The 23,937-nt window shown below is 35.2% G+C and overlaps 1 protein-coding gene across 1 annotated transcript; it reads left to right on the top strand.

Moving 5' to 3' along the window:
• Positions 1-15,146: 15,146 nt before the first annotated feature.
• Positions 15,147-18,943, top strand: LOC116023122 (zinc transporter 4, chloroplastic). Its single transcript, XM_031264096.1, has 4 exons — positions 15,147-15,461; positions 15,590-15,644; positions 16,984-17,696; positions 18,214-18,943. Exons 1-4 carry the CDS (start codon positions 15,447-15,449, stop codon positions 18,667-18,669), a joined length of 1,239 nt encoding a protein of 412 aa, XP_031119956.1. The 5' UTR covers positions 15,147-15,446; the 3' UTR covers positions 18,670-18,943.
• The last annotated feature ends 4,994 nt before the right edge of the window (positions 18,944-23,937 follow it).

Genomic DNA, 23,937 nt, shown 5'->3' with positions numbered 1-23,937 from the left:
CACACACACACACACACACACACACACATATATATATATATATATATATATATATATATATATATAATTGTACATAAATGAATAAAATTTAAAATTAAGTAGGTCAAATGGTTAACTGGTTTTAAAAAAATATTTTCAACTCTTTTTTTTTTAAGAAATTAAAAATGTTTAATAATATGGGATATTATTTTTAGATTCAAATGTTCCTATATAAATCATAAATGAAAATAAAAACATAATAGTGGTCAAATTGTTTTCTCTTTCTTTTTTTTTTTTTTTTGGTAGAACATTGTTTTCTCTTTCATTTTCATACCTCCATGACCCACACACCCAAACCATCCAAAGACGCTCAACCACAAAGACTTTTAAAACGTTCATTTATTACAACACACGCAATCACAGTAGAGACTTTAAAGAATATCAAATTTAGAAGCAATAAATCAATAATACCCACTTTAAAAAAAAAAAGAAAAAAGAAAAAGTAATAATACCCTGAAAAGTGCAGATTGCTAATGATCCCATGAATCACACATTTCCATGGGAATCAAATGTGACAATGGGTCTTTCACATTTTGCAAAGGTATAAAAACTATATATATAATATCCTCATAGGTTAAAAATTCATGTTTATATCAGGTCCTATGTGACATATTAAAAATCATTTGCATAAACACACACAAACACACATAGGGCAACACCAGATTGGTTGGATATGTGATTTGTTGACTATAAGGTTTTGAATTTAACTTTTTATGTTGTGGTCTTTTGCCCGTTAAGGTCACAAGATGGGTCCATAATACATCTTCGACTCCTTCGAATAGTAGTCGCGGACTTTCTCATAAATCAAAAAGTAAACACTACAAGAAAAATGCTCATAGACAACGGTACGGTAATAACCGTTGTCTATGAGGTACAATTTCTGTTGTTGAAGCCGGTGTTGTTGTAAGTCCCGCGCAAAGACAACGGTTTTTAACTATTGTCTTTTTATAAAAGACAACGGTTAAAAACCGTTGTCTATTGAGTGTGTTGTTGAAGCCGGTGTTGTTGAAAGTCACGCACATAGACAACGGTTTTTAACCGTTGTCTATTGAGTGTGTTGTTGAAGCCGGTGTTGTTGAAAGTCACGCACATAGACAACGGTTTTTAACCGTTGTCTTTTTCTTTTCTAGAAAAGACAACGGTTAAAAACCGTTGTCTATTGAGTGTGTTGTTGAAGCCGGTGTTGTTGAAAGTCACGCACATAGACAACGGTTTTTAAATCGTTGTCTCTTCTATAAAAGACAACAGTTGAGCGTTGTTAAAACCGACGTTGTTGTATGTCCCGCACAAAGACAACAGTTTTTAACCGTTGTCTATTGAATGTTGTTGAAACTGATGTTAAAATGTCAAATTCATTAATTGATAATTTTTACAAACGCTACATTTAGAAACATTTGTATATGTCGTTTTGGGAAAAAAATAATTTTCTCCAAAACACCTCTAATTAATTAAAAGGAAACTTTGGAATTAAGGGGCAAACCCTTAAATAGATTATAATTAAAATATAATGGAGCCTTAAAAAGAAACTTTGGAATTAAGGGGCAAACCCTTAAATAGATTATAATTAAAATATAATGGAGCCTTGAGGCTCCTTAAATAGGAGCCTCAAGGCTCTAATCCCACTTTTCCCACCGATGTGGGACGGTGGGAAAAGTGGGATGAAAATTCAGAAGGAAGCAGCGCAAGCTGCTTCCTTCTTCTTCTTTATTTTTTTTTTGTTTTTTATTTTTTATTTTTTTTTGCTTCCTTCTTCTTCTTTATTTTTTTTATTCTTTATTTTGATTTTTATTTTATATTAGTATTATTATTAGAGTTAATTATATTTTGGTTATAAATTTATAGGTGACAGTCCACTTTTAATTCTTTTTATGAGAACATTCACTTTTGTTTCTAGTATTATTATGACATGACCATTTTTTTATCATTAATCAACAAAATAGTTTAAATATCGTTAAATACAAAGGTATTTCCGTCTTTATTTATGTATTTTTTCAAAAAAATATAGTGGGTCAAGCTATTACACGATGTTATTTATTTATTTATTATTATTAGTATTCAACCTATTGATTTTTTATTGTTATTATTATTATTTAGTATTCAACCTATTGATTTTTTATTGTTATTATTATTATTATTATTATAACCTATTGATTTTTTATTGTTATTATTATTATTATTATTATACCTTTTAGGTCATTTTAATTTACATGTTAACCGCAAACCTAAAGAGCTAATTTTACTACACATTTTTTTTACAAACTGCTAATACAATTCGCTGGTCAAAGCCACTAATACAATTTGATGGTTAAATAAAATTGTTGTCTAAATAAAAAATGGGTGCAGAAAGACAACGATTTTAATAAACCATTGTCTTTGAAGTAGTGTTGTATATTCAAGTGCACTTAAAGACAACACACCAACGACAACGGTTAAATGAAACCGTTGTCTAAATAAAAAATGGGTGCACAAAGACAACGGTTTTAATAAATAGTTGTCTTTGAAGTGTTGTCTATTAAAGTGTGCTTAAAGACAACACACATACGACAACGGTTAAATAAAATTGTTGTCTTTTTAAAAAAAAAATAAACGCGCAAAGACAACGATTTTAAAAAACCGTTGTCTTTGTAGTGTTGTGTATTAAAGTGCACTCAAAGACAACACTTCAACGACAACGGTTACATAAAATCGTTGTCTTTTATTTAAAAAAATGCACATAGACAACGGTTTTTAAAAATCGTTGTCTTTGCGGTGTTGTCTTTTTACAAAATGTACAAAGACAACACACTAAAGACAACAGTTCGGTAAAAACCGTTGTCTTTGATAAAAGTGTCGCGTCAAAGACAACGGTTTTGTCCAAAACTGTTATCTTTTACCTAAAAGAAAACACTTTTGTCAAAAACTGTTGTCTTTTTAGTGTTGTCTATGTGCATTTTTCTTGTAGTGAAAGTAAGAATTTTATTATAATAACTTAAATGGATCCATTTACAAATTAAAATCAAAGGTATTAATTAAAAATCTGAATGAAAGATTAAACTTAATAGGTATTTTAGTTCTCGATCTTGAAAAGATATATATAATGAATGACATTTGAATTATTTTGTATCGAATGTATCAAACTTGACTTTAAATTAATTAAGCTTTAATACAACTACTAATATTGAAAAGACGTAGGACGCACAAAAAAATAATTGCAAAACCTTTTATGGTGCAATACAATATTACAATGGTCAATATACTCCTTTTTTTTGTTACATTCTCCAAAAATCCCCGCCTAGACGCTAGGCGCTTTTAGATCGAGGCGAATTGCTCCCTAGGCGTCCGTCTAGGTGGTTGGCCGCCTAGCACCTAACTCGTCCGACTAGGTCGAGTTGGCGGCCGGTCGAATTTGACCGAGTTAACTTGCCCAACTTAGCAGAGTTAGCCGAGTTAACTCGAGCGAGTCGACCTTGTTAATTTTATTATTATATTTATATATATTTAAATTTATTTATTTATATAAGAGAAATAAGATATATATACATACATATATATATATATATATATATATGATATACACCCACACACATGAATTATTTTTTTGTTTTTATAGGTCGCTGCCTAGGTGCTAGTCTACCGCCCGACTAGTGCATAGCGCCTACTGCAACCATGCTATATAGTATATACTAGTATTGTCAAAACGATCGGTCCACCCACCGAGGGCCTAACTTTTGGCATGTTGTTACGGACTAGTCCGTTATGCCAGCGGGCTAGGGTTCATGCGACCCTAGCCCGCCTAACGCGGGTTCGCGGGCCCTGCAGGGTTTATATATATATACTAACATTGCAAGTTTACAATCCAACTTTAAAGTCTAAAGTCTATAAATAATATTAATTTTTTATGTTCAAACTTATATTTTTTAAAAAATATTAATGTGTGCATGTGTGTGTATGTATATGTATGTATGTGTGTGTGTATATATATATATATATATATATATATATATATATATATATATATATATATACACACACACACGATGTTGCACAGCAAGCCAATATGCTGCCTTGTTGTGTAACATATATAATTACATATATAAGTTTTTTTAATAGGGCTTTGTTGGGCGTCGGCAGGGTTGGCCGAGTTCAGCCCCTGCTCGATTCGAGACGTGGCGCTGTGGCTTACTATGGAGGGATGTGGTTAAATGGTTAATGTCCACCTACCTATCACCAATTGGTTTTAAGTAGGATATGACAACTAGATAGGCAAAGAACTCTATGGTTAAGCGTGCTTGACTTCCGGCAGTCATGGGATGGGTGACCCCCTAGGAAATAAGCATAGTGCAGCGCTGAGATCCATCAGGCTTGGCTCGCGGGCCAGTCCACGAGCTTCGACCCACTTGTTTAAAGCAGCTTTTGTCCCACATTGGTTTGGGAAGTGAGTTTGCACCACTAGACTTTTTAAGGCATATTGAATTGTATAACATAGATGCTCTCTCTCGTCCATAGGGGGTGCAAATCAAATCCAGAAATGAGCCTAAAAAGGCTTGACTTGTGTATTCCGGCACCCGTGGGCACAAATATCGTCCGAAACACAGAATCACTGTCCGAGTTGTAAAGCTTAGCATTCAAGTAGCTCGGCTAGTTGTAGTAGTGGGTTGCGAGCTAACCATTCGGGTGGCTTGAGTTTGGCCGAATGGTTTACCACTCGGGTCGACTCCAATTTTGAATTACAGAATTAAATTCTCATGTAATGGTAAGCTGTTATAGAAGTTATATAGAAGTTTTAATGTCATGATTAAAAGCTATTTAGATCCTTCAACTCCTATATAAATTGTGGTTGAGCAGGTGATTTTACACTACTGAAATTATTATATATAGTAAATTTCACTTTAGTTTTCCACTATTGTGGCATTATCATATTTAGTCTTTCTTTTTTTTTTTTTTGAAAAAAAAATTGCTTCGATATATCATTGACTTTTATTTGATTGCCACAATATTAATCACTTCTACATTTAAAATTTAGATGAGCACGGGAGTGATAACCCTGGGGTTGGAGGTTCTCAAGCCTAGTGGTATTGTGGCATGAAATTCGCCAAAAGTCTCCCGGCCTCACAAGCATTTAATGGAGTATTTATAGGGGATTCGAGGGGACACATGCCACGAGGCCAGCATGTGCGCCACGTGTGCTCCATGTACTCGGCGGCCGACGACTAAGGAGAAGCGTGCACGTGTAAGAATATATCTAATTAGCAATTCACTATCGGGGTCGGTTTGAGCACTACCGTTGTCTTTAAGGTCATGACCGAGCACGAGAAAATTAAGATATAGGTTTATTAAGCCATTGGGGTCTATTTGTAGGTTGGGTGGGTCTGATACTGTGTTTTAGGTTAACTCGAATTGGGAACTAATCCTCGTGTTGAGGTGATTCGTATCTGACTAGATTCCGAGAGCAATAGGGTATGTATGCTGGGGTGTATTCCCTATCATTGTCATTTCACTGCTTAATAAAAAAAAAGGTTAACATATAATTTTATTATCATGTCCAATTTGTAATTCTCTCCCTTCTTGTAAATTTTTTAATTGAATGATTAAATTACATGTTAGTCATATTTATTAAATTATGGATAACAAAATTTTAAAACGAAAGACTAATTGTGACCAAAAACAAATGAAAATTAACGATGTAATGTGACAAATTAAAAGAGTTTGACTAAATGTGACAATACCACAATAGTTAATGACTAAAATTAGAATTTTCTCTTATTATATATGTACCTAAAAGTCCATAATAAACTTTTTCTAGTAGTTTAGTTGTCTTGAAAATGATAGGTTTGAGCGTCAAATTTAAGGGCCCTTCAGGCCCTCACCGTCATACCCTAGAGACTAGTGAAGGAGGTAAAATGCATGATGTGTTGCAATTGGACTACAGGCTCGCTGTGAGTGTGCATTTGTTGTAAGCACTTAACGGATTGAGATAAGCATGTAGTTTAGATTTTTTATTTGAACAACTTGTGCTTAGTTCATTTATTTGACTGCTTAGGCAATATCTTAAATAGTGATGATAATCGCAGTTGAAATTAAATGAACACAAGTGATTTGTTTACCCAGCTCGGAGTGATATACCTCTCCTACATTTGGGGGCCCACCAATAGTGAAAACCCAATCTACTAAGTACTCGAGTTTGAACAACCAAAGGTAAGACCAATTTACCAAGTAATACACCCCTTAGTCGTAGAACCCAGTCTCTATTCAAGCACTTCCAGGATTGTCGAATTAACAACCTTGATCTCCCTCAACCTATTCTTTGAGGTTTCACTCACCGCATCTTCTTGACTACTAATGGTGTTAATGCCTAACTGTGTATTCCATACACAAGTTCTTCAAAAGCTTCAATTTTAATCATATCTTCTCTCAGTAGATCATCTCTCTTGAAGAATTTTCTCTCAGATAGTTTATGTATTTTTCTTTTTTCATTTGAACGCTTGAATCAAAATGGCTGCCTTGTATTCGATTTCAATTATTCTATCTAACTAATCTAAGCATAGATGGTGTTCTAATCAATCTATGAATGCTTATACACTAAGTACCCACAACGAAACCAAATTCATACTTTCATTTTTTTGTTATTGGTAAGATTCGAACCATGCACCCTACAATTATTAACAAAGCAAACTTTATGACATAATTAATGATATTTGAGTTTTTTTATTTTACCAAATTAAATTTACATAATCCAAACTATTTACAGACTTAATTTGAGGTTTTGAGCCAATAACCTGGTTTTGACATTTTAATTTTAAGATCTTGTAAAGTAATTTTGATTTTTTTTTCAAATTAAAATTTGTAAAGAGGGTCATCAAACTTAATTTTACATATATAAGGTTGCTTTTATCCCTGCAAGTTTAGCACTTGCAAGCTTATGAAGAATTTTATTTTTTATTTTAAATTTTTATTAATCTTATATGACTTGAAAGCTTTCAAGCCACTGCTGGCAACATTTTCTACTTTTTTATTTTTTTGTATTTATTTATTTAGTATTATTATTTTGGTATTATATTACAAATGATGTGGAGGTGATACCATTATTGAATGTGAGATAGTATTGCAAGAATGTAGAAAATTAGTGGAAAAAATTATAAATTTGATGATATGAAAGTAGAAATCATTTTGAGAGTGAGACTATAATCTAAATAATTGATCGCATTGCTTGTTTTTGCTGAATCTTCTGTGTTGTGTACCTGCAAAATTCTATTAGAGGATAGAAGACAAACTAAATACGGATATGGCATGTGAAATAGTGTCGCCATCATGTCTTTACCCATCTTAACAACAGGCAGCTTTCATATGAACCAGATTGACACGCAATGTAAAGGGACAGTAACACAAAGAATGTGTGGCATTCTCTTCCCCAGTCGGCCAGTTCCGCGCAAAGTACAAAGTCACTAGGAAGGTAAATCACAATCAGTTCACTGATTAAATCATAATCTTTATGTGTCCATAAGAATCTAATTAATACCTTTCAATATTTTTAGGTATTTTTTCCATACATATTTTTAATGAGATTCGAACCCTACATTACCGGCTGCAGCCTCCATTTATATAACTCGAACTTTGATGCAAGTAATTGTGTTATAAGTGCACATAGTTTCACTTACAAATACAAGTAATTTACCTTGTTTTATTTATGCACCTGGGTGCAACCTAGGTGCACCTAGTTATAATGTTAGGTGCAACTACGTCTGCCGGACATGTAGACATGTGGCGCGCTACGAAGCATTGTCAGTTCTCTCCTGGGCGCGTAGTTGTCACCGGAACGTGATCCTATATATATATATATATATATATATATATATATATATATATATATATATATATAGAGGTTCAAATGAGAACCTTAGGGTCGCACTCCCATGAAAAGTCAAAACATGTCACCAGGAGAAAACTAATAACCAATGTCCACTTTACATCTATAAAATCGAATGGATCAGAACAAATTAAAAACAACGCGGCGGCATTATTGTAATTATCGTCAACTTTAATGTGTAACTTTAGTTAACATTATATAGTGCACTTTTATACAATAGACAATGCATTTCTAGAAAACTTTGAAAAATATCAATAGATAAATTAAATTTTAAACTGAAATTGTAAATGATAAACCCTAAGAAGAAAAAAGTGAATCCCTAAATGAAACGTAAAACCAAAAGGCAAAGTCATAAGTTCTAAAATCCAAATTCTAAGTACATTGCACATTTGCATCATACAAAGTGCAATTTTTAATACAATAGAGTCCCCTTTTTAATATTATGGAGTGCATTTTTTTTTATACAATATAACGTGTATTTCTAGATAATCATGAGAAGTGCATTGGATTGTGTTAAAAAGTTATGTTGAACCGTAAAATTGGCATTAACAATAATTACAAAAAATACCACATTTTTTTAAAAAGAAAATTCATTAGAACCGTACAATTTTTTTTTTTTTTTTTTTTTTACAGATGTAACACTGATATTAGTTTTTATATATATATATATATATATATATATATATATATATATATATTCAAATTGCCATTAATACATGTCTAATTATTATTATTATTATTAAATTTTTGAATATTAATTTTATCAAATACTTCTACCCCTAGTTTTATAGTTTCCAAGTTCCATTTTCTTGCTTCTAACTTTAAGATTTTAGCCAAATTTTCAAATTTTAGATAGGCATGTAAAATAGAGCTTAAATGTTAGGACTCCACAGTCCAAGTTGTGTTATGTCTCTAATTGTAATCTCTATATATATTAAACATATTGTATTCTATTTAGGATAACGTAATACAGAGTATATGCTTTCATCTTATCAGGTTAGGTTTTCGTTCATGTTGTCATTGGCCCAGGAGGTCCATGATACCTTGACTAGTTCCAAGCGCATGGTGTTGGAAACCATATATTGCTTCTCTTCTGCCACCGTATGCCTCTATTTTCTTGTCTACGGCGCACCATTTTGTGTCAATTAAATTAACTTCGCAAAACTACTTCTTTTAGCGTACTCAGCTTGTGCCATTTCTCAAGGGCAAGAATTTACTTTGATACGTTGACGACTCATACCCCTGTCCACCGGCGATGTTACCAGCATCGTCTGGTGATGTGGTGCCAGTTCACATCCTAAATCCGGCGTACGCAGTTTGGGTCCAACAAGACAATCCATTCTTTCCATGTTAATTTCGTCGCTTTCGGAGGAGGTTATGTATTTGGCTGTTGCAGAACGACTTCCCAACAGGTTTGACAGGCAGTGGAACAAGCCCTTCGTTTGTCGACACGAGCTAGGGCGCTTTGGCTGCTTGGGCAGTTTCAGGATCTTCGACAGGGAGATGCGTCCATCTCTAAATATTTGGGACGAGCACAGGTACTCGTTGAAGAGCTCATCGTTTCTGGTCGTCTGGTCTCGTTATATAAACAAAATATGTATGTGTTTTGAGGCTTGTGGTCGGAGTTTCGGGCGATGGCGTTGTCGCTCGCTATGCATGGGATGCCAGTGTCTTTGCCTATTCTCTCGGATTATTTGGCTGCCTGGGATCATCCGTCGATTCTTATCACAACATGGTGGCCGCAGGCGCTAGCGTGGAGGTTGGGGTCTCAACGATTTTGAGCGTGGTGGTCGCCAATCTATTTCTGCTAAATATGCTCAGGCTTTGGTCATATGGCTTTGAATTGTTTCAGCCGATGTGTTTATTATTGCTATGTTTATTGTGGTGCAAGACGGGTTTCCAATCTATAATTATACTCCATTATACTCCAATTCCACATGCTAATATTGTGGTGCAAAATGGGTTTATTATTGCTATGTTTGATTCTCGTCAGTGGCTTCCGGATACTGGTGCAACCAATCATGTGACCCTTGATATTTCGATCTTATCTATGCTTGAGGAGTATCATGGCAATGACACATTGCGTGTCGGTAGCGGTATTGGTTTACCTATTTCTTGTGTTAGTCAAACTTCCCTGTGTACCCCCTCTCGTTCTTTTCGTATGTCTGATGTGTTATATGTTCCTGGTCTTTCTACGTCTTTACTATTGATTCAACAGTTTGTTACTAATAATCGTGTTTTCTTTGAGTTTCACTTGTCTTATTTTGTTGTGAAAGACCTCGTTACCAAGGAAATTCTGCTTCGGGGAACCGGGAATGGGGGGGGGGGGGAAGGGGGGGGAGGGTTCTATACACGCTGCATGTTCCTGGTTCGTCTCCTGCTGCATTGGTTTTTGTTCGTGCATTTCCTTTGGTCTGGCATAAGCATCTTGGTCATCCGCATTGTTGTGTTTTGAGTCAAGTTCTTCACAGTTGTCTAGTTAGTACTTCTAAAAATGATAGTTTAGTGTCTTTGTGTGGACCTTGTTAGTTAGGCAATGCGTCTCGTTTCCCATTACCTCGTGTTGCTACTTCTAGTTCTCAAGTTTTAGACCTAGTGTATACAAATATTTGGGGTCTTGCCCCTAGTTTATCATCTAATGGTTATCGTTACTTTGTGATTTTTGTGGATGATTTCTCTCGCTATACTTGGTTTTATCCCCTTCGTCTTAAATCTAATTTATATAATGCGTTTGATCATTTCTGTCTTATCGTTGAACGTGCTTTTTCCATTAAAATTAAGTTTATTCAGTCCGATCTTGGGAGTGAGTATAAGAAGTTACATAATGTTTTCTTGCAACTTGGCATTGTTCACCGCTAGTGTTGTGTTTATACTCATGAACAAAATGAGTGCGTTGAACGTTGTCACCGCCATAGAACAAAATGTTGCATACATGTGCGCTTTGATGAATCTATTTTTCCCTTCTCTAGACAGGGTGTTTTGTCGAGGCCTATGTTGTCGTAGTCAGTGTCTAACCCGTGAGCTATTGTTCCTTTGCCTGGGTCTTTATGCCCTACTTTTGGTGGTTCTTCAATCCCTGCTTCGGTCTCGTTAGCTCCTGTTGTTTCTACCCCTGCTCCTAGTAGGCGTACCTCTTGGAGGACGGGCTCGTAGTGTCAGCTGGGTACTCACACTCATCCAATGGTATTACGGCATATGACGAGAGGCGCAACTCCTGATGCTCCCACTGTCGGTCTTGTGGCTTAGGTTCATTCTCGTGATCCTACGTGTTATTTTCAGGCTGTTCGGTATCCAGAGTGGCGTGAGGCTATGAATTTGGAATTTAATGCGCTGCTACATAATAATACCTAGCGGCTGGTTCCTTACTGGTTGACATGGATGTTGTTGGCTGCACGTGGGTGTTTCGTACCAAGATAAAGGCTGATCGACGGTTCTATAGAGCGTCATAAGGACAAGTTATAAGTGCCTAAGGGGTTCAACCAGGTTGCTGATCAGGAATTTTTTGAGACCTTTAGTCTAGTGGTGAAACCTACTACTATATGACTACTCTTGGCTTTGGCTATTTCGTCGAACTAGGTGACTAGGCAATTGGATGTTCATAATGCTTTCTTAAATGGCTACTCTTTGCTTTGTATGGCTTGAAACAGGCTTCGCGGACTTGGTTTACTCAGTTGCATACTTTTTTAGTCTTTGTTGGTTTTCAACCCTTTAAGACGGACATTTCCCTATTTATTTTCTCTCGAGCGAGTGTGAAGGTGTATCTTCTTGTTTATGTGGATGATATTCTTGTGATGGGCAATGATCGATCTTTGATTGAATCTCTTTTGGCTAAGTTATCTATTGCGTTTAAGATTCGAGATTTGGGTTTTCCTTGGTATTGAGACTATTGTAAGTGATGATGGTCTGGTTCTGTCTCAGTGGCGTTACATGTGTGACATCCTGAAGCGTGCAAGCATGATAGAGTGTAAGCTATTAGCGACACCAGTTTTTGTTATTCGCCTGGTCGATGTGTCGATTGAGCAGTTTGATTACCCAACTAAGTAAAGGAGTTTGGTTGGGGCTCTTTAGTATCTTACAGTCACTCGCTTGGATCTCTCTTATGCGGTTAACTAGTTGTGTTGGCACATGCATTTGCCTACGGTGGCTCACTAGGTTCAGCTCAAACATGTTTTATGGTACGTGCAAGGGACATTGGATTTTGGTTTGCGGCTCTGGAAAGGTGAATCCTGTGATTTACATGCCTTTACTGATTCAAACTAGGCTGGTTGTTTGGAGGATCAGAAGTCCACAAGTGATTTTGCACTCTTATTAGTTTCGAACCTAGTTTCGTGAGTGTGCCGCAAACAGTGCACGGTTGCTCGTTCTTCAACAGAGGCTGAATACAAAGCATTGGGTGGTACTCAAAAAAAAAAAAGCATTGGGTGATGTTTCAGCTAAGGTAACATGGATTGTGTCATTATTACGTGAGCTCAAGGTCTCTCATTTGCCTACTCCACGATTTTGGTGTGATAATTTAGGTGCAACTTACCTGTGTGCCAACCTGGTCTTCCATGCAAGGACCAAACATGTTGAGATTGATTATCACTTTGTTCGTGACAAGTTTGCTTCCGGTGAACTAGTGGTAAACTTTATTTCAACCAAGGATCAACCAGTTAATATCTTCACTAAACCTCTACTTGCTCTGCGGTTTGCATTTCTTCGAGACAAGCTATTGAGGGGGAGTGTTAGGACCCTACAGTCCCAGTTGTGTTATGTCTCTAATTGTAATCTCTATATATATATTTTTTGCAAGCATCTCTATATATATATTAAACATCTTGTATTCTATTCAGGATAACGTAATACAAAATATACGTTCTCATATTAAGTATTACTTTCTTCCTCTTCTTCGCTTTTTAATTTTTAAAGGGGAAAAAGTCAAATAAACCCATAAAGTTTATATGAAAAAATAATTAGTTCACTGAACTTTTAAAAATTATAATTAAACACACCAATTTATTATTTTGGTGCATTTAGATCCAACGATTAGTTATTCTCATATAATAATTGATAGTTTCTAAGGTGGCAGCTTATTTGTCAAGTTATATATGAAAATTTAAAAAAAAAATTAAAATAAATATATAATAAATGTAATTTGTAGGTTGTCATCCGTTTAAAGTCCCATTCTTCAAACAAAAGAAGAAGGCGATAGGCCAGTCGCCTTCTTCAAATCGAGGAAGAAAAAGGTGACCGGCCGGTCATTTTCTTCAGATCAAGGAAGAAGGCAATTTGGTGGTCGTGGTTGCCACCATCACTTGGCGAACAATAATATTTTGACCAATTTAAAAAATAGTAAAATATGTTATGACATTGTCTTTTTACCCGTAACCAACATGTTACTTGTAAATAAGATTTGATTACACAGGTTTACTAAGTTCAAGTATTTAATTGTAACTTTTAAACTTCAAGTGCCTAATTTGATTATTTTTCTATTTTTAAATTAATTGATATGACCAAAATACGTCACAGTTTCTGTTTTTTTTAAAGAAGGAATATAATGCACATAACGAACATTTAAGAGGCAATTATTTCAAGTTATATCACATAACCTTAGACAAATAATGCGAGAATTAGAATGCTATATGTCAAGAATTAAAATGTTATGTTTGTTTTGATTTTTAGAAAGGAAAATGATAAGTATATTCTCATAGAATAATTTCTTATTATATGTGCTGATTATTAGAGGTAAAAATTATATTTCATGTTTTTCAAAATCAATCTAGTATATCATATTAGAGGAGCGAAAATGAAATTAAAAGCTCTTCTAGAAATGTAAAACTTCTTTAGATAACATAATATTTAAAAAAATGAATTCTATATTTAAACTAATCTCCTCCTTTTAAAATTTTAAGTAATTCAATATTTCTAGGGATGACAATGAGGCGCCGAGCATACTCCCCGTCTATGTCCCCGAACTCCGCCTTGCTCCCCATCCTCATCTTTGTCCCCATAGAAGTTTTTCAAAGATGGGAAGTGCCTTATCTGATCCACCTATACTCAAACTAGTAGTTTAGTATAATTTTTAATATTTAAGTAAAAAGATTAAATATAATGTACCAGGGACGGAATGTACTAGGGATGAAATGAATGGGGAGGCGTATCTCCGTCCCTATTCTCGTCCTCATCCCAGCTAGAGCGGGCCCCACGAGGTCGGAAAAAAATTGTTATCCCTAATATTTGCTTAAAAAATTTGCCTCTAAATTTTTTATTTCTTATGGTTAGACATTTGGTACTTTTGCGGTACCTAAAATCAATAATTATTCCTTTAAAATATTCCATAACGAACACGGAATAATTAGTACCCTAATCAAATTGATTACAAAATTTTGCTTTGGCATTTTTCTTTTATTTGAAGAGATGTATGGGTAAACTCACTCTTGTGCAATAACTCATAAATCTCGATAAATTATATTAAAAAAAAATTATGTAATGAATTTGAACAAGAGAATATTAGTAAATATCGAACTCTTGCGACTTTAATTTGTTTGCACATGCTTAACTTACTAGTTCAATAGGTAATATTTAGAAAAAAAAATTAAGATTTGAAATTTAATAATTGATCACTGAGTTATGGTGATTTACATCATCTAGATTCGATCTTTTAGGGCTCGTTTGGTTCGCGGAAAATATTTGAAGGGAAGTGGAAGTGAAATTCCGTGGAAAAGTAGTTACCAGGAAAATAAATTATGTTGTTTGGTTGGTGGAAAAGAAGTTGCTGGGAAGATAAATTCTGTTGTTTGGTTAGATTTAAAATGGTAAGGAATAATGTGTATAAAGACCTATATGCCCCTACAAATTAATAAAAGTAATAATAATTAGAAAATAACACAAAGGGTAAATTTGTCCAATTATACCAATTTTTCTTCCCATCCTCCATGGAAAACAAAATCCTTGGTCCAACCAAGGATTTTGTTTTCCTCAAATTTAAGGAATTCATTTTCCATTGGAAAATGAATTCCATGAACCAAACATCACAAAACAATATTTTCCTCCACTTTAAGGAAAACAACTTCCATGGAAAAAATTTTCCACCCAACCAAACATACCCTTAGGAGAAGAAAAAATTTGGGATTGGAAATTCTCCTTTTGGGATAGGAAGAAATTTGGTGATATAGCTACAAATACATACATACATTTACATACATAGTCCAAAATCGTTGAGGTTTGGCTCATGGGTGATGGGACTTATAAATTACTGAGATGTGTCGACACCCTCTTTCTCATTCCCCCTGCCAACCCACCCTACTGTCTCAAAGTTAACACCATTTCTTCATCAAAATGACGACATCTCCCTTTCTCTCTCATCTTTCTCTCTCTATATATCCAGACGTTACCGGTAATCCGTGCGCCGCTACGCACGATAAAAGCCCCCCTCCACCCAGAAATCCAGATTCTTCAATCTATAATCTGCCTATCCTTTCAATTCCTTTTTCCCCGCTATCACTCTCTCAGGGTGAGTTTCCACTGCATCGAGATTCGCCATCGCAATTCAATAGAATAGAGTTTTCTGTTCTCTTCTGTTCTCATGTCACTCGTTGAGGTTCGCTTTTCAACGCCCATGTCACCTTTTTTTTGTTTTTTGTTTTTGAATTCCTTCTTTCTTTGAACTTGTGCTCGTTGTTATTGTTATGTGTGACTTTAATACTGCCTCTGTGTTGTGTGTTTTAGGGCCTTCTTCCGTTATGCATGGATCAAATTAGGGAGAAGACGAAGGTCTTCACAGGTAAATCACCGAACTCCAATTTTGTCTCTGGTTTTTGCCGTGAATTAGTGATCAATATTGAACTTTTTTTTGCTTATCTTGGTTTATAGTTGATAGAGAATTCAGCTTTCGGTGGTGTGAATTAGTAATCTCGTGTTTCCGACTTTCCGTTTTATTGTTGATAACTGAATTTCATCGAAACTTAGAGATGCTGAGGTTCTCCTTGTCACAGTTCTAATTTGCTCGTATTGATGGATTTGAAGTGTGGTTTAAGTTATTTTCTGCATTTTATTTCGAAAATTGTACAAAGCTCCTCTGAATTTGAAATTTTGTATTATGTTACTTGCCCATCTACTGTTTGATTATTTGCTGGGGGGTTTCTTTTCTTCACCAACTTATTGAAGTAAATTTGATTTTATATTTCTACGCGTATGGAATTCATTCTGGTGGGTTGGTTTGACTTTAGCAGGCTCAGATTTGAATGACCATTGGTCAGAAAAAAAAAAAGTCGTTTTAGCTTCTTCATTACCTTTCTCTCTCAACGCTTTAAAAGCTTGTACGAGAAAAGACTGAAAGACTTTTAGGCACTCTTGTATAATTTTATATGAGCTTATGAGTTCTACTTACATGGAGTCCCATTCCCTACTCCCTAAATCTTACTCACTTTTGCTCGTGACGTGGCATGAGATGATAGGTTCCCTTCATTCTGTGGGCCCAAGGAAAATGCAGTGAGGGAATAAAAGTAGGGAGTAGAAGTTGGAGTCAAGTAGTATTTTCCATTTTATATATATAGGTGCATTAGTCTAATGATGGAAACCTCATTTTCTGTGCAAATTTCTTAGAGTTCACCCATTCTTAGGTGATGTGTAGGCCAATTTATCTAGTTGTTTCCGCATGTGTTTGTTACTTGTTATTCTCAACCCTTTTAATAATGTACAATTTGGACTAAAATTTCCTACAATGCTCAAATGTTTATGGCATTAAAGCTTGAGCATCTGCCCCCTCTTCCCAACCTACAAAGAAGAATAGAAGTAATAATGTTTAAAATTTTGACAAGTCTGCACTTCAGACATGCAGGAGTTTTATGAACAATGTGCGTTTTCTAATAAAGTTATTCTCAACCCTTTTAATAATGTACAATTTGGACTAAAATTTCCTATAATGCTCAAATGTTTATGGCATTAAAGCTTGAGCATCTGCCCCCTCTTCCCAACCTACAAAGAAGAGTAGAAGTAATAATGTTTAAAATTTTGACAAGTCTGCACTTCAGACATGTAGGAGTTTTATGAACAATGTGCGTTTTCTAATGAAGCGTCACAAAATAAACAACTAATTCTTGGTATTTGATGGTCCAAAACAGACTCCTTTTTGCAGAATGTCTCTCAATCTTTGTCTAACAACAGCTGTGTCAATTCTGAAAAAGAGTTGGGGGACTGCCAAGACAGCGGAGCTGCCTTCATCCTTAAAATGATTGCTATTGCAGCTATTCTAATTGCTGGTGCATTTGGAGTTTCAGTCCCATTAATTGGCAGGAAGCGACGGTTCCTTCAAACAGATTCTAATCTCTTTGTTGCTGCCAAAGCCTTTGCAGCTGGTGTCATCCTTGCCACCGGATTTGTTCACATGTTACCTGATGCAACTGAACAACTGACTGATCCCTGTCTACCTGAATATCCTTGGTTGAAATTCCCATTCTCTGGATTTATTGCAATGATGGCAGCACTAGCTACATTGGTTGTTGATTTTGTTGGGACCCAGTATTATGAAAGGAAGCAAGAGAAACAAAGTCAAACAGCACACATTGAATCTGTGGATTCAGTGTCTGACACTTTAATTGTTCCAGGGGAGACAAAAGGGAGGAATGGGAAGTTGTTTGGGGAAGAAGAAGGAGGCGCAATTCACATTGTTGGGATGCATGCACATGCAGCTCATCATAGACATAGCCACTCTCAAGAAGCAGGTGCATGTCAAGGCCACACAAAGGAGCATTCACATGGTCATTCACATTCTCACTCACACAGTTTTGGTCATGGGGATGAGGAAAATGGTGTGAGGCATGTAGTTGTTTCACAGGTAATCCCCATTTCTGTATGGGTTTATTCGTTATAGTAGCTTTCTCTATACTCATTGCTAATACATTATTATCTTTTTTGTCACTATTTGTTTATATATTTACTTGTTTGCTACTTGGGCCTTTCTCTCTACTGTACTCATGCCTAACTGAAGTTGACTTTAGCTGAAGAGGTTGCATTCTATTAGAGTTTCTTGCCTTTTTTTTCCATTGGCTTGTAATATTTTAAATAGTAGGTATCCTATTTGGTATTGATGGAGTCTTAAGTAATTTTTTTATGGTCAGTTGTATGCATTTGCACTTCCTTGCTCCAAAAGGTTGAATCCCCAACCCCAAGGGCCCCACACCCCGGCCCGACAGAGCATTTAGGAGGATGTAAATCACATTAACTCAATGGCTCAGCAGATATAATGTGCACAAGGGGTCTGTCCGCTTTGGACATAATCCCCACACTGCCGAGTTTCCCACACTGCCTTTGCACTTCTCACTTAATTGTAACTATGTTCTCTTTCAATGCAGGTTTTGGAACTTGGTATAGTATCTCACTCGATGATTATTGGTCTATCGCTTGGGGTTTCAGAAAGTCCATGCACAATTAGACCCTTGATTGCAGCACTAGCATTCCATCAGTTCTTTGAAGGGTTTGCCCTAGGAGGATGCATTTCACAGGCCAAGTTTAGGACTCTACGCTCCACTCTAATGGCCACGTTTTTTGCTGTAACAACCCCCTTGGGGATTGCTGCGGGGCTGTGTGTTTCCTCATTCTATAATCCTCGTAGCCCTAGAGCGATGGTGGTGGAGGGCGTCTTCGATTCTATCTCTGCCGGAATCCTAGTCTACATGGCTTTGGTGGACTTAATTGCTGCCGATTTCTTGAGCAAAAAGATGAGCTGCAATACCAGGCTTCAGATAGCTTCATATTTTTGCCTGTTTTTAGGATCTGTACTGATGTCATCTCTAGCAATATGGGCTTGAATTCACATAATTTGTTGCATGCATATGCAGTTTAGCTTTTGTTGTTTTTTTAGGAAATCCAACAAAAGCATTGTTTGTGCTCTTTTATTTCTTTCTAATATGGGTGAGGAAAGTGATGGTTGATAACCTAGGGGGTTAAGGTGGTGGAGGAGTTGAAAAGCGATGCCAAATTTGAATTTTATAGAAAGTTCAGAAATGCTATTCTTTCAATTTCTATACTGTCACCTTCATGAAGTTGATACCAATAAAGGGAAGGAGCTGCTGATTGTTGTCATGTTGTGTGGTGGGACACAGGCTTTGCACTTTTCTCCCACTTTAAATTTGCAGCAGTCGCAGGCTTCAATTTATGTGGTTCGAAATAAATGCAACTTGCTAATTTAAAATGGTTTTAACATTTTGGATTTCAGAATCTGATCTTCAGCCATAATTTGTTAATGCAAACTGTTATGATAATGGTTAATTATAGCAAAAATTTGTGAGAGATCGCACTGATTCTTGTCTGTGAGATTAGTCGGGACAGGCAAGAATGGAACCAGTATGAGGATAGTGGGAGCAGTTGAGGATAGTGGGAGCAGTTGCCCCCTCCTCCACCCCACCTCACCCCTTATACATAGGAGATCATATATATATATAAACAAATCTTTAGATATAAGTAAATAATATAGATATATATTATTCAAAGATGATGTAGCTTAGATGGTTAAGCATGTATGTATTGTAGATGAGGTTAAGAGGTCAAATCATCTTACCTATTTTGAAATCTTTTGTTTCAAAATATCTCATTTGTTTTAATTTTTCGTCCCCCACTAGATGAAATTCCTGACTCCATCCTTGGGATCGGGTCAAGACTCAAGATGGAAATGTAATAATTATACTAAAAAATTTAATACTAATTAAAAATAAATTGTTTATTATTTATATGGAAAAATTTAACAATTTTAAAGAAAAATGTAATAATTTTATATTTTGATTTAAGTATATTATATTTTTCTTATAAGTATTACATTTTTATATTGATCTGACGAATATGGCTCGTACAAATGTGACCCTTAAATTAAACCTACAATTAGCTCCATATTAGGGCACCTTTTCTAGAGTGTGTCCAACTATAGGCGTATGTTAGTAGTTTGCTACAACTTACATTCCTAGCCTATATATATGTGTGTGAACAAGTTCGTAAGAGAAAACTAAGAACTAATCACATTTTTATATCTGGAAAAATTGAACACACCAGATCAGATTTTTATAAAAAAAATACAGTGACAGTTTCGTAATTATCACCAACTTTACTATGCAAACGTGAACACCAAAATCTGCAATTTTTAGACTTTTTCAAATTTGCACATTTAGTATTAACGTTTTGCACATTTATTGTTAGCATTTTGCATATTTAATATTAAAAGTTTACACTTGCAAAAATGTGAAAGTAATTGCAATTAGGGTTTCAATTTTAGAGTTTTATAAATGAGTTTTTTATTTTATTTGATCCATGGTTCACTCTTTACTGCTTAAGATCTAACATTTACGGTTTAGATTTAAAATTTAGCTTAATCGTTGATTTTATAGAATTTACCAGATTTGTATATTAAATGTTAAAGTTTGCAGAGTGAAGGTGATGATAATTACGAAACTACCGCCGCATTTTTTTAAATAAATGATCAGATCCATTGAATTTTTACAAATGTAAGGGAAAGATTAGTTCTTATTTCTCTCCTATGAAAGTGTTCTCAAAGGATCCACACACACACACACACACACACACACACACACACACACACATATACATACATACATACATACATATATGTCCTTATTCACATGAGGACACATATTAATAGAGGACTATGAGAATAAATCAAGCAGGGCATGGGAGACACGAAGTATTGCAAAAGAAGGAACAAGGGACGCCTCATTCCATTAAGCAAGAACCCAAGCTAAGAGCAGGGCAGGTATTCATCCAACACAATACCACAAATGGTTGAGATTATGCATCCATAATTTGGTAGATCATGCCTAAAAATAATTATCGAGGGCAAAGAAGAGATTATATTTGATACCAATTTTAATTATGGGAGGATTTTAATTAACAAATATAGAATTGGAGTTCAACTATAATTATGGTATAGTCTATGTTCTTCCTAGGAAACGTGAAATGCATATTTTAGATGGGAAATTATGAAATTCGTATTTATGATTTACAATTTGAAAATGAAAACACAGTTTTTACGAAATATAAAATAGTGGTTTGTTATTATAGTTTTTTGATAAAGTGTGTGCCAATCTCTGATAAAGTGTGTGCAAATATTGTATATATTGTATGTCATCTATGCTTTAAGTACGGGTTAAAAGAACCCTATGTAAAAAACTATGCACAATTTGAATAGAATATTAATAATTTTTTTAAATACTATAGTTATAATTAAAATACAATGGCCGCAGAAAAATAAAATGGGACTTTGGCACACAAGAGAATCCCAACACACATCCCCAAAGAATAAGCAGGCAAACGCGAAAATAACGTACACAGTTTTTTTTTTTCAAATATGCTAACACTGATCATTGATCAACGAAAATCACCAAAATAAGCTAACACAACAATTATCACCAAAATAAGCTAACACTGATCGAAACTTAGGGGACTGCCATGATAAACAACAGTGATGTCAAAATAGTGCATAAAACTAACAAGCTAAACCAATCCTTGGTATCAGTGTAGGCGGCACCCTAACTCTATTAGTCGGAAACCGAGCTCGCTCCTCCATGGTTAGATCAATATCCAGAGCATCCCATAGAGGGTCCTGATGCATCCATTCTATGAAAGCAACTGGACCTTCAACAAAATCTTCATCTTCATTTGGTAGTTGGGACGAGCACCTCGTCGAAAGCGCTTCCCTGGCCTTTTTGTGTTTTGCATTATTGAAGGAAAGGAAATAGGGAATGGCACCATTATTGAGAATTGCTTCTTCCTTTCCCTATTATAGGCAATGCTTATACTATGGACCATGGTTCACAATGCACTGTAGACCCTGGTGCATGTGTATGTGTTTTATATAGTGAATTTTTGTATTTGTGTTATGAAATTATGTACCTTAAGAGTATGAATTTTGTACCTAAAACAAATTAGTAATTGTGTTTTATGTTATAAATTTTTGTGTCTTGTGTTGTGAAATTCTATGCAAATGAACACAAAATATGTAATTATGTCAGGTTTGATAAATAAGTAAATATATAACATGTGTATGTATCTTGTGTTGTGATTTTTTGTGTCTTGCGTTATAAATTTTGTATCTTATAAGTATGAATTATGTATCTCGTCGTTTCGATCAAGGGTCCATAATATAATGTTATGTGAACCCTAGTCCGTGACAAAAATTGCCATGCAGGTTTATTTATACATGTTTTGGACTGAGAGCCTCGTAAGGGATAGGAATTCTAAACTGCTTCATATTGGAAGTCCTTATTACATTGGGAATAGGGGGCCCAATCCTACCCCCCTAGAGCCGACAAAATGGGCTTTACCCACCTGGCCGGTCCACCCTGCCTCCTACTTAGGTAGGGGGTGAGTTTTGAAAATAGAGGCTCGCCAAAGAGCAGGCTTCTTTGGCCTGCCCAGCCTAGGCTTGCGGGCTAGTCCGCCAAAGTGCTCATTTAATATATATATATATATATATATATATATAATAATCAAATAAGACCACCTCTTCCCGCAAGTCCCGTGAGACCCTTTATAAATGCACACAAGCTACCATGTGTAAATTCGTGTAGTATCTTGTGTGCATTTACAAAGCCTCTCAAGGGACTCACGGGAACAAGTGGATAAACTTGGATATTAGCATATACGTAGTGTATATATATATATATATATATATATATATATATATATATAATGTTTGATGAATTTTAGAATTATCGTTTAACGTTTTAAAATTTAAATTAGTACTTGTGTAACAAGTTATTTTAATTATTTTTATAGTGTACAAATGTTAAAACTTAATAAAACAACAAACTAACAACTTAAGAACAGCCAAAGACCTTGTGGTCTAGTGACACCCGATTTACACTGTCACATGGAAAGGAGTGGGTTTGAGCCTCAATGGAGTCAACTGTTGACTCTTTGTGCGCACAACTTGAGAACAAGGAAAAGAAAAGGTTGTGTGCCGGCCTAGCTCGAGGGTTTAGCGCGGAGTTTGATGCTGACCAATTAGCCATCGCATCGGACTGATCGGTTAGGAATATTCTGCCCGGTCAGATTTAAAGATTAATTTACTTTTCTAATGCATCGACTCTGCGAATTCTCAAAAAAGTGTGGGACTGGATTATGTTTGGCACACTAGGTTGACCAATTGTGCCGCCCTCAAGGCAACCAGTCGCACTAGTCAACCAAATGGGCCTGAGCCACATGGATCGATCCAAAGGAAATAACTGGATCAAGGAAGCCCAAAAATGATACCCAACATGGAGAAATTAAATAGTTTGGCATGATTGGACTTATTATTCATAATAGAATAAGCATTAGACCTATTTTTGTACTATAGTAGGATTGCCCCCCTATTCCTTAGACCAATATGAGGTGGTCTAAGATTTCTATTCCTTATAGGACTCTCAGACCAAAACATGTATAAATAGACTCACATAATGGTTTTCGAAAAAAAAAAGACTCACATAATGAGGAAAAGAACAATTAATTATCGGTAATACAACACTGATATTCTCTCTATATTTTATATATTCACATATACTCGTTATTACGGTTGTGTTGGCCCGCCGTTGACTGTCCAAAAGTCATAAAACCAACACTTACTACAAAGAAGAAAATATTTGAAAAAAGAATAGAAAAGAAAATTGACAAGAGTTTCATTTTGTGTACACTAATTTAATTGTTTAATAATAATATAAAAATAAAATGTCCATCATCGTTATTGTTCTTGTTATTACTACTATTATTAAAAAGTTAGAAAAGTTAAAAAAAATATTTTACAATGAGTAAGTTAAGAATATAATATAAATAATTTACGAAATATTCTGTTACTAAAGTTTGTACATAAATGAAAACGTGAAAAGTGAAAGATTATAACTTTAGAAATGTCTTATTATTGTACAAAGAATAAATCAAAATGTACCAATAGTTGGAGGGTCTATTTGATCATCTTCCCTTTCACAAATTTGTGACTTTGTCAATACTTTTTTTTTCCTAATATCATGGTTGAAAAAATTGCTAGGCGCTCGAGGAGCGCCTAGGACGCCTAGGCGGGGATTAATCGGCGCCTA

The sequence above is a fragment of the Ipomoea triloba genome, chromosome 6 (assembly GCF_003576645.1).
Source record: "Ipomoea triloba cultivar NCNSP0323 chromosome 6, ASM357664v1".
In the NCBI taxonomy this organism is placed as follows: Eukaryota; Viridiplantae; Streptophyta; class Magnoliopsida; order Solanales; family Convolvulaceae; genus Ipomoea; species Ipomoea triloba.
This window is presented reverse-complemented; position numbering and strand designations above follow the sequence as displayed.